Source organism: Elephas maximus, chromosome 25, assembly GCF_024166365.1.
Source record: "Elephas maximus indicus isolate mEleMax1 chromosome 25, mEleMax1 primary haplotype, whole genome shotgun sequence".
Taxonomy (NCBI): domain Eukaryota; kingdom Metazoa; phylum Chordata; class Mammalia; order Proboscidea; family Elephantidae; genus Elephas; species Elephas maximus.
The window spans coordinates 5,066,147-5,083,023 of NC_064843.1; the positions used below are offsets into that span (position 1 = coordinate 5,066,147).

Here is a 16,877-nt window from a genome sequence, read left to right on the forward strand (position 1 = left end):
CTAGCTTTTTTCCAGGGGTTGCCTGCTTGAGAATAGGAACTTTATTGTGGTTGTAGATCATTATCTTTAAGTGTCTTAGAACTAATTACTAAGAAACTACTCTCTGAAGTCTGTGAACTAAAAATTTTAGGGTATGCTTCTACTGTTCACTTTAAGCATATTTTAATAGTAAAAGCTGAGTCTTCAGTTTTACAGTGGTTGTAAAATCATGTATAACTAATGTTTGTGGACTTGTAAAGTTTTATTTAATAACATGTAAAACTGATACATTTTGGGAGACGGTTTTTTGGTTTGTTTTTTAAGAAATTCTGTTCAGGAAGCTTAGCATTTTGATAAGTTGGGGAATCTGGAGGGAAAGTTGATAGGCTACTTTAGAACAGCTTGTGCCCAAAGCCCAGATGGGTGTGCTGGAATTGCACTTAGCCGACGTGCTGCTAAACTAATACAGACAGGGGGCCCCTTCCAGCCCGGCTGTGTTCCCAGCGTTAGACACCATCAGCCTGGCTCCTGCGCTGACTTTGGACCCGCGGTGCAAAAGCCCCTCCGGCGGTAAGGCCACCCTGCTGTCTGCTGTTCACCACGCATGCTCATTGTTTTAAAACTTAGTTTCCCTCCAGAATGTCGTTGATGGAGCAGTCAGAATTATTAATTTTATTAAGTCTGAACCTTCAGTACTCCTCTTTTTACGTTCTGTGTGATGGCATGGCAATACCTGTAAATGGGGTGTTGTCTCCTGGAATGGTGGTCTGAGCTGTATGCTATGCCAACCACTCTTCCCAGCTCACCGTTCTTGCTGAGAGGCACACCACCTGACTCAGACCTGGGTGTCTGGCAGTTGTTTCTGGAGAACGAGCAATGCGTGAGTCAAGGAAAGCAGCTGACGGTATTTATTGCTCGTGATAAAAACTCAGACTTTCAAGCAAAATTTAGAATTTTGGAAAACTTTTGTCTGCCATCATGAGCTTGACAGCTTCTCAATACTTAGACTTCTGATGAGAGCATTGCTGATACTAACAAACCTAATTGATATTGTCTAATAAAACGTGTCAGCATCTGGAACCGCTGCATAACTCAGTGAACCAGTGTTTTCCAAATGGCCCACACACAGTGCACTTGAATGCAACAAGCATGGGAAGTTCGTTGTTGCGGCTCCAGATTCCACAAACCATCACTTGTGGAGTTTTGGCGTACTACCAAAGAAGAACATCCACAGTTATCTGAAAACACCTACAACGCCCCTCCCTCTTCTAATGATAGATCTGTGTGAGGCCAGGTTTTTATAGATTTCAACCCAAACAGTTTATGGCAACAGATTGAATGCAGAAGCGGGTATGGAAGTTCTCCTGTCATCTATTAAGCTAGAGAAAAATGTTTCTAGTTTTTTAGTGTAGTAAATGTATATATGTTTAAATATATATATTTTTAAACAAAAATATAAGACAATGTTACTCTTACCACTGTGTTGTTGTGGAAAATATTTACTTTTCATTTTAAAAAGTGTTAATGTGTAATGGATTTTTTTTTTAACAAATATTTTTAATTTTGGAAACACCAATTAATCAATATCACATAAACTTTTGAGGGCACTCAATTTTTAACTGTGTTAAGGGACCCTGAGACCAAAAAGTTTGAGAGCCACCAGTTCAAGGTCTGAAGGTCACTTTTCACCATTCGTTACCATCTGGACCCCACGTTAACAGAGTATTGAGAAGCATTGGCCACTAGGAGTTTTGTGAGGCTGAGATTTCATAGCATTACCCCCGCCTCGCACTTGCAGTGTAGAAATGTTGAAGTTTTTCAGTACAGGGTTAACCTACAGTTTCCCTTTCCTGGTGTTGGAGATGCCGCCTTCCCTGTCCCTTCTGGGGAAGCTTGTTGTTAACACGATGCAGTTGCAATTTGTTTGCTGTAGTTTGTAGAGTTACACACAAATTTTAAGTCGTGCTAGGATCGCAACACTTTTTTTTTTTATTTTTGCTTTGACGTGTATGTTTTTATTTTCACACGTTGTCCGGAATTTTTAGAATTTGTGTTGAAGAAATTGTGGAGAGAAACCAATATTGCAAATCTAAAGTTCAGATTTAAAAAAAAAAAAAACCTGTTGCTGTCAAGGGGATTCTAACTCATAGCGACCCCTATAGGACAGAGTGGAGCTGCCCCGTAGAGTCTCCAAGGAGCAGCTGGTGGATTTGAACTGCTGACCTTTTGGTTAGCGGGTGAGCTCTTAACCAGTGCACCACCAGGGCTCTAAAAAGTCGAGATAGATGAACCAAATTATTTAAAATTATCTGACTTGTTCTGAATATGTACTTTATGTCATCCCACTTAGTAGAAATAACTACGTTTCCTTCTCATTAATTATTCAGAATGCCAGTCAAACCTAGAAACAAGTTTATTTTTCAGATTAACTTTGAAATTGAGGTTTTTTTTTTTTTCCCCCGAGAACATCTTAATTTCTTTGCCTCTTTTTTTTCTGTAAGTACTTAGTGTTGTGAAATACAAAGGTAAAATTTATCTCCAGTTTCTTCTGGAAAGTAAAGTTTCTGAACTCTTGAAGCATCATCATTTTGGGGCTGGGTTTAACACGCTAAAGAAATTGTGATCATGGTAGTGTCACTTGGCTAACCAGGGGACCCTGGAACAAGTAGAAGACACTGTTAAATGCTGTGTTTGTTGTCTCTTTAAAAGGAGACCAGGCGGAGTGTTTGCACTCCTTTGTTCTGAAGTCACCAGGGCAACCACAGTTACAGGGAAGGCAGTTGGAGTGAGACTGAGGGAGAGGTAAGATGTGGGTTTCAGTTCCAGGAGTGTGGGGCTCTGGGGAAGAATGGTACTTGTGTTAAAAAAGATAAACCTCCAGGAACAGTCTGGAAACCCTGGTGGCGTAGTAGTGGTTGAGAGTTCGGCAGCTAACCAAAAGGTTGGAGGTTTAAATCTACCAGGCGCTCCTTAGAAACCCTATGGAGCAGTTCTGCTGTGTTCTGTAGGGTCGCTGTGAGTCAAAACGGAAACCAAGGCATCTTTAGCAAGTGTTTAAAGTAGGTATGGTTGTTTAAGAGAGGGCGTGGAAGGAGAAACGGGTTTTAAATCACACCGATGAAAAGAAGCCGCATGGATGGTTAGTCTTCTAAAATTTATCTTAATTTAAGTTGTTAACATGGCTACAGTATTAAGAATATTTGAAAGAAAACGCCAGGAATTCTAACGACCGTTTTCTGTTTTTCTCTTCTGTGTTAATATTGCTCTCTGTGTCAATACTGTTTCTGCCTACTTGTGGTAGCCATCTGAGTCCGTTCATAGACAATATGTACTGTTCTGTTGTTCAGCTTTTTCACTTTTTGTTCATGTTTCTCTGTTCTGTGGAGGGTCTTGTTGAGCTGTGTCTGTCTCAGAAGTAGGATGGTAATTGGAAAGAGGCTGATACCTGATTACAGATTTCTAGAACTCTCCTCTCCACTGGTGGCATGCCTTCCGCCAGGGCGCCACCAAGACCAGCCTTCTCCGTTTAGGGTGTATTAATGCTGTCTTCCGTTCCTTGTCTTTAAAGAAGGAGGTGTATATTGCACTTGTTTTTTGACTCTCTGTCTTTGTAGGACACGCAGTATATATTCAAATAATATGTTAAATGGAAAGTTTGGTGCCCCTTTCTCTTGGGCAGGGTGGGGGGATTATGTGATTTTAGTTATAATTAACTTAGATCTGTAATGTTTTCTTTCTTTTCCTAGGAGCTCACTGCACAGGAGCAGTTGGTAGATAATTTGAGTTGTTGAGACCACAGATCCTGTTTTTTGTGAACAGTGACTGACGACAGCCTTTTTTGAGACCAGCTGTTGATGACTTGGACCAAGTGATTTCATCGGCCAGATTTTCCATTGTATCTCGAACTTCAGGAAAGAGTGTCCACGCTTTCAGCGTTGGGGGCAGGTAAAGTGTTAGTAGTGTTGAACAAGAGCAAAATTTAACTTCATAATATTTCCTGTTTCTAAAGTGGGTTTTTTTGCAAGGGCTGCTAACCAAAGGGTCTGCAGTTGGAATCCACCAGGCCCTCCTTGGAAGCTCTCTGCGGCAGTTCTACTCTGTCTTACAGGGTCGCTGTGAGTCGGAATTGGCTCGACGGCACTGGGTTTGGTTTTTTTTTTTTAAAGTGGTTTTATTTGTGAAGAAACTAATGTGATGTAGTATTTGTGTTTGTTCTACCTTTACCCTAGCGTCCTTGGAAGGTTTGATCGGTTGAGAATTTGTCGGGAGTGTTCCTTTATTGTGCATTGGTTACTTGACTAATGCGTGTATGTTGGCCTCGCATGTTCTCTCTCTGGCGAAAACTGTACTTGTAGAGGAGTTCTTCCTGCTGGAGGCCACCCTACTAGATGGGATGGGTTTTCCGGGCCTGCTTGAGCTTCACGGGTCTCATAAGGGCCCTCTGGGGTGCAGGAACGCATCCCATACGCTTGTTGGGGAGGCTGGTGCTGCGGCCCCTCAAACTGCATCTTCAGTAGAAACTGAGACTGTAACGTGAAAACCAGCATTGGCCGCTTCTCTGAGACGGCAGTCAGATTTGCTGCAGGTTGGTTTGCACAAGTAGAAACACTGTTGTTCCCAAGGGTAGAATTTCTAGAGAATGAACAGTGTAGCCTGTACCTTTGTAAGAAGCATGTCCGTTTTCCAGAGGGGTTTTGTGTCATTTATCACATTTAAAGCCCACACCATTAGGGATGAGCTGCCTTTGAGAGCAGTGTGGTGTGACTTGCTCAGGATCACCTGCAGGAGCCCACCTTTTAGGGCAGTTAGTGCTGCTCGCTGTGGTCACGTGCTCCTGGGTGCTCTCTCTCGCCTCTGCTCCAGGCACCTTCAGGAGCATTCCCTCTGAATCAACCATCCGGATTTAGTTCAGCTGTGTTCTTTTACATGTGGGTCCCCTGAGGTTGTCACATCCCCTCCCTTGAGCTTCTGAGTGGCCTGGGAGTGTGGGACAAGTTTACAGGACAGTGGAGGTCACTATCTACAGCACTGACAGCTGGGTAGGAAAATGAAAGCAAAAACAACAACAAAAACACACAAAAACTTAGGTTGCAAGCAAACTTAAATTTTTACATTTTATGTTTTTAAGGTTTTCAGTTTATGCCAGTCATTCCCTTAGGATGGAACATGGCATAAAATCTGAAGTGTCATTAGCGTTTAAATGCGGTTGAAGCCTGGACAGCCCGGAAAGGAATCCTCAGGTATATACTGCCCTTTTCAGGTCTCGTCATTTTAAACAAGAGCATAAAGGTTTTACAAGCCGGATCCTTCAATAATCTGTTAGAAAGTGCAGAAGAAAGGTAGAAGTACTTTTTACAAGTAATTGCCTCAGTCAGTATTTTCTAAGCGTTCCAGTGAGCTGTTGCTACTCAATTACCCCAAAGCCCAGCAACTTAAAAAGCAACCATCTTATATCTCACTGACTGTAGGTTAAGGACCTGGCAGGACTCAGCTGGGCAGTTCTTGTCTCTACTTCGGTGTCAACTAGCCTCGCTGGCACTCAGCTGGCAGCAGAGCCGGTGTGACGGGTCTGAGACAGCGTTACTCCTGTGTCTGGCGCTGGGTGGGGTTGGTATTAGGCTGGACTCTGGTGGGCACTCTGTCTCCACGTGCCTCTCCAGTGGAGCAGTAGGACCTCAAGAGCCCAGGGTGGACGTGACAGTCCTCCTAAAGGCTTGACCCAGAGCTGGCACAGCTGGTCCCCAGGGAGGGAGGTGGACCCCATCTCTCTACACAGGAGTGCTGGAGAACAGCAGCCAGCAGCCTGTTGACCTTGGTGGTTTGAGTCATGTCCTTGCCCCCTCCCCCTCCATGGCCTGTGAAGCCTTGTCCTCAGCAGTGAAATGGTGACAGGGTAGATCTAATCTGCTAGCTGCATTTTTTCTAATAAACATTAAATATGGAACTATTAAAATTTTCTTCATAAGTCACTCAACTCATCTCACGTACCACACGTAGAGAAACACTGGCCACAGTGACTTGCTGTAAAGTGAAGCTCACTCTTTTAATAGAATGCTTTTGTGTCTCATCGGAGTTCATAGACTTAGACAATGTGGCCGGTGCTCCTCCTTTGGAGGACTAAAGGTGGTCGTCTTTTAGCTCAGTGGTTTTATTGGTCAGTCACCAAGAAATGTGAACTCATTACATTGGTTTTATCATCAGGCATGGATGATAAAGGAGACCCAACAAGTGATGAAACACCCAAGGCCATCAAACCCACAAGTAAAGAGTTCAGGAAAACCTGGGGCTTCCGGAGAACCACGATAGCCAAGCGTGAGGGCTCAGGAGATGCTGAAGCGGACTCTTTGGAGCAGGCACCACAGCCGCCGCAGCAGAGCCTTTCCTTGCGACGCAGTGGGAGGCAGCCAAAGCGCACTGAGAGAGTAGAGGAGTTCCTTACGACCGTCAGACGCAGAGGAAGAAAGAGCGCTCCTGTCTCCCTGGAAGACTCAAGCGAGCCAACGTCTTGTCCAGTCACCGATGTCGAAACTGCCTCTGAAGGCAGTGTAGAAAGCACCCCTGAAATCAAAGGTGGCCCAAAGTCTGGCGCCACAGGTGTTAAGGAACGACCAACCTCTTCTGAAAAGGCAAAGGGAGGTGACGAGGATGACGACACCTCCGATAGCGACAGTGATGGGCTGACTTTGAAAGAACTTCAGAATCGCCTTCGAAGAAAGCGAGAACAAGAGCCGACCGGCAGGCCCCTGAAAGGCGTACAGAATCGCCTGAGGAAGAAGCGGCGCCAGGAGGACCCAGCCGAGACTGTGGGTGTCGAGGCAGGCAGCGCTGTGGAGAGTGCACTGCCTAGTGGGCCTGAGGCTGGCCAGGTGACTGTGTCCCACGTGGCAGGAGATGACAAGGAGAGTAAGCCGGAAGGGAGAGTGGCTCAGGGACTTAAAGAGGAAGAGCCCGGAGAGTTGGTCAAGCACAAACCCGAGTGTGAGGTTTATGACCCCAACGCCCTATACTGCCTGTGCCGACAGCCTCATAACAACAGGTGGGTCCCGGGAGAGGAGGGTGCGGGCTGCCTGGCTTTCATAGAAAGCCAGGTGATGAGAAGAGCAAGAGAGAATTTTGCATTCATTTGATTTTATTAAAGAGTTCAAAGGCTGGGCTGGGTGAACAGTTTGTTCAGTTGAAAAAGATGACTCAGTCTCCAGAAAGAAACGGAAGGCGTGGACAGGGAATACTGAGAGCTGCGCTGCCCACTACAGTCAACACTGGGCACACGTGGCTCCTCGCAGCCACAGAGGTGGGCCTGAATGAAGTGCAAGCTCCCACGTGGCCAGTGGCCGCTCTACCAGGCAGTGCAGACTAGAACATTCTCACCACCCCACAGGTCTCTACTGGGCACGCTGGTCTAGATTCTTCTAGAGTAACGCATGCGAGACCCAGCAGGGTGCTGTGTGCAGGCCTCGGCCGGGCCCAGTTTGGACACGTGGGACGACTCAGGGTCTTTGACCACGATTGGGTGCCAAGAGGTGTTAGAGAATCGCTGTCTGGTTTATTCGGTGGTACTGCTATGTTGTAGAGATGGGGGCCTTGAAACCTATGGTCTACTCTTCAGATGCTGCAGTCAAAGGGAGAAGGGTGTATGGGTGTTCTTTTTACTGTTCTCTTTTTTTCTGTATTTTTTAAAATATATATAATAGAAAATTAAAACCGGTATGACTTAGGCATATTTCTGAGATTGTTTGCTGTTTGGTGCTTGTTTCCCACTCTTACTTTGGCTGCTGTCTAATTTCAGGTTTATGATCTGCTGTGATCGGTGTGAAGAGTGGTTTCACGGCGACTGTGTGGGCATCTCTGAGGCTCGAGGGAGGCTTCTGGAAAGGAATGGGGAAGATTATATCTGCCCAAATTGCACCATTCTGCAAGTGCAGGACGAGGCTAATTCAGAAACCACAGATCAGCAGGAAACTAAATTTAGACATGGAGACGCCGATGGCACAGAGTTTACGAGCATAGGAATAGTAGAACAAAAATCTAGTGAAGACCAAGGAATAAAGGGTAGAATTGAGAAAGCTGCAAATCCAAGCGGCAAGAAAAAGCTCAAGATATTTCAACCTGTGAGTATTTTCTCCACAGAGGTAAACGTTAAGGGGTTGACCTTACGGTTTTCAGACTTGCAGACCCAGAAGGTGTCTTTGGTCTGGAATAAGCTGTGTTTTCACAACACTGCCATGCAGGAGCTCAGGCATGGCCTCCACTCCGTGGCTTCCAAGCAGCCTCCACATCACATTGCTTGCCGAAACTGTCAGTGACAGGCTTGCCACTGCCTCCTCCCGTACTGTTACTTATCTTGCGTTTTTAAGTGGACTTGCTTTTTAAACATTTGCTACTTTTCAATATTAGTCTCTCTTCAATCATTCAGATTAATGAAATCTTGAGCTTGATGTAGTTATGTATTTTCATTTTAGCAAAATTTCTTTTTAATGATTAAAGTAATTGTCTGTCTCTGGGCCACTTAATAGCATCTTGAGACAACTCGTGTCTCCCTTTGAGGAGGCCTGAGGGGCTGGGAGTAGCTCCCGCGTGGATGTATGTGGAGGGTGAATCAACTCAGCGAGGAAGTGCCACTCCGGCTGGCTCCTGCTGCCTTGATCCCGCGGTGCTCTTGCATTCACGGATGCTCGTGTTCAGTGTCTTTCTGCTTCCCTGGCTTTGGTGTATGCCTTTCTCATAACAAGTCTTTATGCGTCCCATGGCCAGAATCCTTTGCTGTGTTTTCCACGTACCTTTTCCTTTTGCTGCAGAGAGCTGTCTCCACTCAAAATTCTCCTGTGTCCCACAGGAGGGGACATAACTCAGCGTGTTTTCTCTATAGGCCGTCCTGGACCCCTGGCCAGCCACGGACCGGAGGCCTGCCCTTCGTCCTGCCTGCTGGGTTGAGGGAGTTGGCCTGCCCCACTCACCCCGTGGCCTGTCCCCTGGCAGCTGCTGGGAGTGCAGAAGGCTTGGGGATTGCTCCCTAGAAGCATCCTGGCCACACACTCTGGGTTCACACAGAGCATGTTGAGAGCTGCAAGGACAGGGCTGTTTAATGTGTTTGCTGAGGAGGTGTTACCTGGAGGTGTGCCATGCAGTCACCAGAAGATGAAGTAATGGAGATGTAAACTGGATAGGAGAAGTTCTCTTGATTTTATGTGCTGAGAATGGGAGTTCTACAACACTTCATTGTGCTCATGAGGAACCTGTGCATAGACCAGCAGGCAGTCATTTGGATAAAACAAGAGGATAACGTATGGTTTAAAATCAGGGAAGATGTGCGTCAGGGTTGTATTCTTTCACCATACCTATTCAATCTGTATGCTGAACAAATAATCTGAGAAGCTGGACTATATGAAGAAGAATGGGGCATTAGGATTGGAGGAAGACTCATTAACAACCTGTGTTATGCAGATGACACAACCTTGCTTGCTGAAAGTGAAGAGGACTTGAAGCACTTACTAATGAAGATCAAAGATGATAGCCTTCAGTATGGATTACACCTCAACATAAAACAAAAATCCTCAAAACTGGACCAATAAGCAACATCGTGATAAACGGAGAAAAGATCGAAGTTGTTTGTCAAGGATTTTGTTTTGCTTGGATCCACAATCAACACCCGTGGAAACAGCAGTCAGGAAATCAAATGACACACTGCATTGGACAAATCTGCTGCAAAAGACCTCTTTAAGGTGTTAAAAAGGAAAGATGTCACCTCGAGGACTAAGGTGCGCCTGATCCAAGCCATGGTGTTTTCATTCGCCCCATATGCATGTGAAAGCTGGACAGCGAGTAAGGAAGACCCAAGGAGAATTGACACCCTTAAATTATGGTGTTGGTGAAGAATATTGAATATACCATGGACTACGGAAGAGTGAACAAATCTGCCTCGGAAGAAGTGCAGCCAGAACGCTCCTTAGAGCCTTAGAGAATGGTGTGACTTCGTCTTACAAACTTGGGACATGTTATTAGGAGGGACCAGTCACTGGAGAAGGACATCCCTCTGGTCAGCAAAAAGGAACAGCCTCAAGGAGATGGGTTGACACAGCGCCTGCAACAGTGGGCTCAAGCATAACAACAATTGCGAGGATGGTGCAAGACCGGCTAGTGTTTCATTCTGTTGTACACAGGGTCACTGTGAGTCAGAAGCGACCCGACGGCACCTGAAAACGACATTGCGTGTTAGAGACTTAGGCTAAACTTTATTGTAAGTGAAACTTAGATTCTGTGGAGGAAAAACAGTTATCCTAAATATTTAAATAAGGTTTTGCTCTAGCACGTTTGGAGGAAGACGTTCGTGTGTCTTTCACCTTGACCACGAAAACATACGTTAGTAACTGTAAGAGAAGCAACCATGTTTAGACCTAGTGCATAACAGGCCTAGTGGCTCACAGTGACGCAGGTGCGTTGTCACCTCACAGAGCCTGTGGGTCAGGACCGAGGCTCATCCGGCGCTTCTGCCCAGGGTCTCAGGAGACTGCAGTCTCATCGGAGGCTTAGCTGGGGAAAGCGCCACTTCGGACTCTCGGGCTGTTTGGTATAAGGACCCCCCCCCGCCCCGTGCAATTTCTGTGGCATGTTTCTGCACCAAAATATTATTTGTTGTTTATTTGAAATTAATTTTAATTGGGTGCCCTGTATTTTATTTGGTAACCTTGTCCTCAGATCCTTGACATGCGGCCGTCTCACAACATGGCAGCTCAAGACAAAGCAGTAAGGGCACCTTGTTTCTTCTGAAGACCCAGGCCCTCTTTACTTGGTTAAGTCAGGCCCCTCTGTGAGCACAGACTCGGCTCGTGTGGAACCTTAATTACGTCTGTAAATCCCTGCATGTTTGACATATGAGGGACCCTAACGGTGTGAGGAGTCCTGGTGGCTCAGTGGTTAAGAGTTCAGCTGCTAACCAAAAGGTTGGCAGTTTGAATCTATCAGCTGCTCCTTGGAAACCCTGTGGAGCAGTTCTCTGTCCTTGAAGGGTCCCTATGAGCCAGAATCAACTCAAGGGCAATGGATAATGGGTGTGAAAACATATCGTATTCCCAGTCCCTGCTCACACTCAGGGCAGGGTTGTACAGGGTGGGCACCAGGATTGGGAATATTGGGGTCTTCTCAGAATTCTGCCCAGCACGGGTGGCATAAGGAACAGTTAAGTTTGTGCATGTCGTACATGTGGGAAATAGATCTATGTCATTTGATTAAACAAAGATAAAATTTTACATGCATTAAAAATACTGTTAATGTCTCTGAGTACATTTAAAGGCAGAGGGGCCTCAGTGCTATGAGCAGTGATCTTGCAAAGTGTTTGAACTGCTAAGCTTGGTAAGTACCTTGTTTGAAGTCATGTGTTTTGTCCTGCAGGTTATCGAGGCTCCCGGTGCCTCCAGGTGCATTGGCCCTGGGTGTTCTAACGTGGCGCAGCCTGACTCTGTTTACTGCAGCAGTGACTGCATTCTTAAACACGCTGCAGCTACTATGAAATCCCTAAGTTCAGGTAAAGAACCAAAACCAAAACTGAAAGAAAAGCCCAAGACGAAACCAGAAAAGCTCAGTCTTCAAAAATGTAGCATTCAGGTAAGTTGACCGGCCATTTGAACAGTTTAAACAAAGCATGTGTGAGAGTTTTATTTTTATTAGATTTGTTTTATTTATTTGTAGTATGCAGGGAACAGCAGGCATAAATGTAATGCAGATAGCATCGTATTACTTTTGCTTTCCACCCATTTTCTTTTCAGAATATAAATATCGTAACGTTGTTTTCATGTTGTCTCTACCCTCTAGCCGAGGGATTAAGTCACAGACGCAGAGAAGCACAGTCAGGCGCTGGCTCTGCGTATAAAACCTAAGGCTGTGAGCAGGCCAGGCAGGCTTGCCAAGAAGAGCCGCCAAGCACCTGTGGTTTGTCTGGAAGGTGTACGTAGAGGGGCAGGCAGGTGGCAAGTAGGTTCTGGCACAGAACTGTGCTTCAGTTTCAGACCTAGCTGTCACAGTTGTGTAATTTTTATGCCACGCGTGGTTTGGGAAGAATCCAGGGACTTATTCTTTAAGACCAGTCCTGGGGTTTTAGTTTGGGTTGAGTTGGTCGTGTCCCAGCCCCTGTTAAAATATTGACAACAAAGCATACCTCATGCTGTGCGGGAATCTCTCATCCTTTATTTTTAAATGCTAAGGAGCCCCTGGTGGTGCAGTGGTTAAATGCTCAGCTGCTCACCAAAAGGTTGGTGACTTGAACCCACCCAGCCCCTCAGCAGGAAAAAGGCCTGGTGATCTGCTCCATAAAGAATTACAGCCTAGGAAACCCTGTGGAGCGGTTCTCCTGTCACATGGGGTCGCTGTGAGTTGGAATCATCTCGATGGTACCTGACAACAATTAGCCCTTACGCGGCTCAGTCTTTTGAGGCTCGTAATTTTGAATCCCAGGACCAGAGCAGCAGGGGCTGCTGCAGAGAGAGGGAAGGTGCTGAGAGCCCTTTCCATGGTCCCTGCATTTCTCAATTTTCATACCATTTGTACTCTGATCTTCTTTCCAAATTTTACCACCGTCCCCCTTCTCCCCCCCGCCCCAAAAACAGCATAGCTCAGGCTCTGTGCACGACTTTGTGCTCACACCACTTCCACTTGGCCATGTTCCTTTGTCGGGCTCAGGAGGCTGACCGTTTATCACCCTGCAGCCTCATTCCTGGACAGCAGCAGAGTGCCGTGTGTCAGGGGCCTTCCCCTCCCTGGAAGAGCTGAATCCTGACCGAGATACTGGGTGTGGGGTCTGCTCAGTGTGTACACGTGGTCAACCCCGAGCAAAACACAGTGTGGAAAGCCGGGTGGGTGAGGGGTCCTGTAAATGGCCTGGGGGGTGGGTAGATAGTGTCCCTGCCTTTGTTGTGAAGTGAAGGTGTAATTTTTGACCACCCAATGATTGCGATTTTACTGATTATCCAGGCTGGCATTAAAATTTCTTCCATGCACAAGAGACCAGCTCCAGACAGAAAAGAAAACATTGTGAAGAAGACTGTGGTGGCGCCTTCTAGGAATGAAGCGCTCGTTAAGGAAACAACCCCTGAAAGCAGCACGCCGTCCTGGGCAAGCGATCACAATTACAATGCAGTAAAGCCAGAAAAGACTGCTGCTATTTCGGCGTCACTGTTGTATAAATGTATGTATCTCCTAGGGGTTAGCCTCACAGGCCCTTCCCTTCTCTGGATAGCCGTCCACGTGGCTGTCTGACCGTAGGAGCTGTAGCCCTGTTTGTATTCTGATCATAAACACTTGCTGCACCTCCAAAGATTGAGGCAGATGCCCACGTCCGAGAGGCCTGTGGGGGTCGTGTGCATCTGAGGCTGCCTTACTTCTCACCACTGTTGCCCAAAAAGCTGTACAAACCTCGCTGCCAGTGTTTTCACTTTGGCACTTGATCTCTGTAATCTCTCTGTTTTTATTACCAGATTCTGGTAAGTATTTGTGTTGTCATCAACAAAACATGATGTCTAGATACACTACGTATCACCACACGCCTTCACTGTCCGGACAGCAGCCACGGTCCCCTGGCGGCCCGTGCAGCCCTCCGGCGCCACAGTCCCCACCTTCTCTCCGTCCAGCACGTGATCATCAGTCTCTGTGCTGTGGAGAGCTCTGCAGATGGGTGCTGCCTCCGGCTTTCAGTTTACCCATGATTCTCAGGAGTTAAATTTATTTTTGAGTGGACAGGCAGAAATTTTTTTCATGTCCAGTTCACATACTACACACCTTCACAAACACACATCTGAGATTTGAAGGCCCGTTTAATGCTGTTTAACATGCACCATGGTGAGCGAGTGTGATGTGCTTTCTGTCCTTGCTAAAGGTAAGTTACCGTAGGCTTGACACCTTAGCTGTGACTGGCTTCCTGACCTCCTCTCTCGCATGTTTGCACTGTCCCAGTGCTTTACCCTGCCCCCCAGTTTTAAATTAAGGTGTTTGGTACCGTTTAACCCCCAGCTTAGATAATGCAGCTTGAATCACCGGTGTGTGCTTCTCTTTCTCAGCCTCTTGCTGCAAAGCTGCGTTTTTGGAAACCTAACATAGACAGACCCGTAGGGCACATTGCGTGCTATGACACAGAGCATTTTCAGTTGCGTTTTTATTTATGCTGCTATCATGCATTCTGTGCCCTAAATTAAAAGCACTGGGTTAGGTAGCCCTAAACTCCCTGGACAGTGCTGCAATTTCCCGCCAGCCTTTTAACCAGTTATCTAAGGGAGGGTGCTCGTGATGGGAGGTTCTAGATCTAGCATGGTTAGAAGTATGCATGACTGTCCTATATGCTGGTTTTCAGAATGTAAGCAATGCCATGAGTTAAGAAGTGGAGTCAAGTAAATTGCAGAGCAATGCCGAAATGTGTTCAGGGTGTCAGATTGTAGGTGTGAAATATTAAATGCTGGAATTAACCGACTGCCAAATCATAATGAGTCTTAATGCACTGTAGTGTGTTTGAGCAGCATTTCATGCTAACAAAACAAGCCTCAAATTCCCATCGAATTACAAAGCACCTCTACGATACAGCACTTTAGAGAAGTAACGAGCATGCTTCAAAGTGAGCACAGCCCATTCATGGATGGGTGGGCCCTTGTTACTGCTGTGCTCAGGTGCTTTCAGTTGGTCATAGGCACCTGCAGAACAAAGGAATGGGACCCGGGGACCACACCACAGTACAGACAATTAGGGGCTACTCTCAACTCATCACCGTCTGTGTCAGTCAGAAGGGAGGGGCTGTCCCTGAGACTCCGAGCATGGCATTTTAGAAGACCATGTATGTGGGGGAGTGTGGGACAGAATGGCAGGGCCCACTCCTCCAATGCCCATTCCTTCCTGGCTCAGTTTTCTGGGGGGAAGAGTGGAGTCGTCAGTGAGGAGTCTCCATTTCTCTGCTCCTGGATTTTTTCTTTGACCTTTTCCACTCTCTTTCTACACTTACCACACACCCGCTCATCACTGAAGGTTCAGGGGCAGAAAATTGGGGACAGATGAATGACTGTAATTAGTCTTCCCAGTATGTCCATCCGCATCTCTAAATTAAAACTGAACTATCCGAAATTCCTCGCATGCGTGAGGGAAGTACTTCTGAGCTAGTTGCTGCTGATAAATCTTTGTTGTCCCAGAACTGTCATCTCCCGGAAGATGACTGGGAGAAGAGTAGGGTCATTGGCGAGTGATCTGAGTTCAATGCTGGTGAGTAGCGGTTCCCATGTGTCCACTCTCCCTAAACCATCTCTTCACTTGGCGGTAGCAGGGGTGTCCCCTGCGCCCCAGCAGGTGCAGTGAGAGGGGACTGCACACAACTCGTCAGAACCCTGCATCCCCATGAGGGGCCTGGGCCTGCCTCCCTGGCTGGCTGCAAAGGGGATTTTGGGGAGAGAAGCAGTGGGAGGCAGCTGCTGGGGCAGCTCCGTGAGGAGGCAGCTTGCCACGTTGGCCTGCTACATTCAGGCCTGTTTTCTTTCTTGTGAGCTGGTTCACTCTCATTGTGCACCCTGAAAATGCCCAGCAGTTCAGAGAGCCGAGACGCTGCAGCCTGTGGAAGTGCCCTGGATTTCCTTTCTCCTTCCCAGGTCGTTAGTGCCAACCCTGGGTGTGGATGGTACAGGTACACGTTCTCAGCAGACGGATGTGGGTGAGATCTCCCGTTGATAATGGGGAAGACCTTTCTCTGACAGCAGCTTTGTCCTGCTGCCCCTTTAAGGACAAGTGTCTGTTAAAGTTTCATCAGGCCGTCCCCAGGGTGATGTAATTAAACATACTCAAAACTGTTCCTTCAGCTCATTTCTAAAAAAAATGCTTGAGGCTGTCCCGTACGGTTAGTTTAGGTTATAGGGACCATTAACATTTTATATCCTCCCAATATGATGATTTGTGGTTTTGGATCTCTCTGCTTCCCTGTTTCTTCATTTCCACTGAGTTCACCTCCCATTCTTGTCAAGGCCGCCATTTTTCCTAACAGGTCCCTGGTTGACTAGGATTTGAGATGGAATGCAGGTGTTCATGTTCACAGGCACAGCCCTTTTCCTGGGACTTGGGCTCCTTACACGGCTCCTGTGATAATTTAGAACACTAGGGATGTGGACAGATTTTGGCTGGAAAGTGAGATGTCTGCAGCTCGTCTCACCAGGCTTTAGGCATTAAAATGAAAAGCCCCAGCAGAGCCTGTGAACCAAGCAGGTCACTGGCTGTGCATCTTGCCCCCCAGCCATGTGGTCTGAGTGACAAGGAGCAGGATAGAGGAGGGGGCAGATGTCAGGGCCAACAGCCCGAGCATGGTCTCTGCACGCACATTCCCCGTGGAATTGTAAGATGGACAGATTCTCTGAAATAAAAGACCTGGGGGACTAGGCTCCTGGAAGACAGTGTCGCCATTTAAAGTGCACGAGCCTCTGGTATCTCTCTCCCAGATTTGCCCGTGGCAGTGAAAATGAGGTTGGGGCAAATCGAGTGTCAGATTCTGTACATCTGAGCCAATCTCCTCCCCTTCCTAGAGGGAAGACCAAAACTTAGTGTATGTTTAGTAACCATACCAAAAGAGTTTAGACTGACAGCTGTTTTTAATGTTATCCAAATAGTTGAGACTTTTCTTGATTGTCAGTAATGGCATTCTTTTGATGCTTTGAAGTGTTCACCTGTTACGGGCTTAAAGAAAAAAGCCTACTGTCCAGAAAATCGGGTCCCAGTAAGGCGTTCCATCTACATACATAGAGCTCCTGAGCAGGATGCAGTATCCTGAGCACGGCTCTTCGGCTGACCTCCAGCTGTCTCAGAACCGCTCCCCTCTTGGGCTTCAGGTGCGGGGAGAAGTGGGGTGGGAGAGGGCCCCACATTTCCAGCAGGATTGGTTCCACTGAGTTGACCTC

The 16,877-nt window shown here is 46.8% G+C and overlaps 1 protein-coding gene across 6 annotated transcripts in view; it reads left to right on the plus strand.

The window, feature by feature from the left end:
* DIDO1 (death inducer-obliterator 1) overlaps positions 1-16,877 on the plus strand; it is a 62,688-nt gene that overhangs the window by 21,802 nt on the left and 24,009 nt on the right. For 4 of the 6 annotated variants that reach the window (XM_049868941.1, XM_049868940.1, XM_049868938.1 and 1 more), the window contains exons 2-7: positions 3,726-3,924; positions 5,108-5,219; positions 6,181-7,015; positions 7,766-8,087; positions 11,365-11,577; positions 12,940-13,153. In XM_049868941.1, coding sequence (XP_049724898.1) covers positions 5,180-5,219; positions 6,181-7,015; positions 7,766-8,087; positions 11,365-11,577; positions 12,940-13,153 — 1,624 coding nt within the window. In that variant the 5' untranslated portion in view covers positions 3,726-3,924; positions 5,108-5,179. Of the gene's footprint in view, positions 1-2,456; positions 2,782-3,725; positions 3,925-5,107; positions 5,220-6,180; positions 7,016-7,765; positions 8,088-11,364; positions 11,578-12,939; positions 13,154-16,877 lie in introns of those variants that run through there. The other 2 variants (XM_049868939.1, XM_049868942.1) reach the window with 2 other exon arrangements.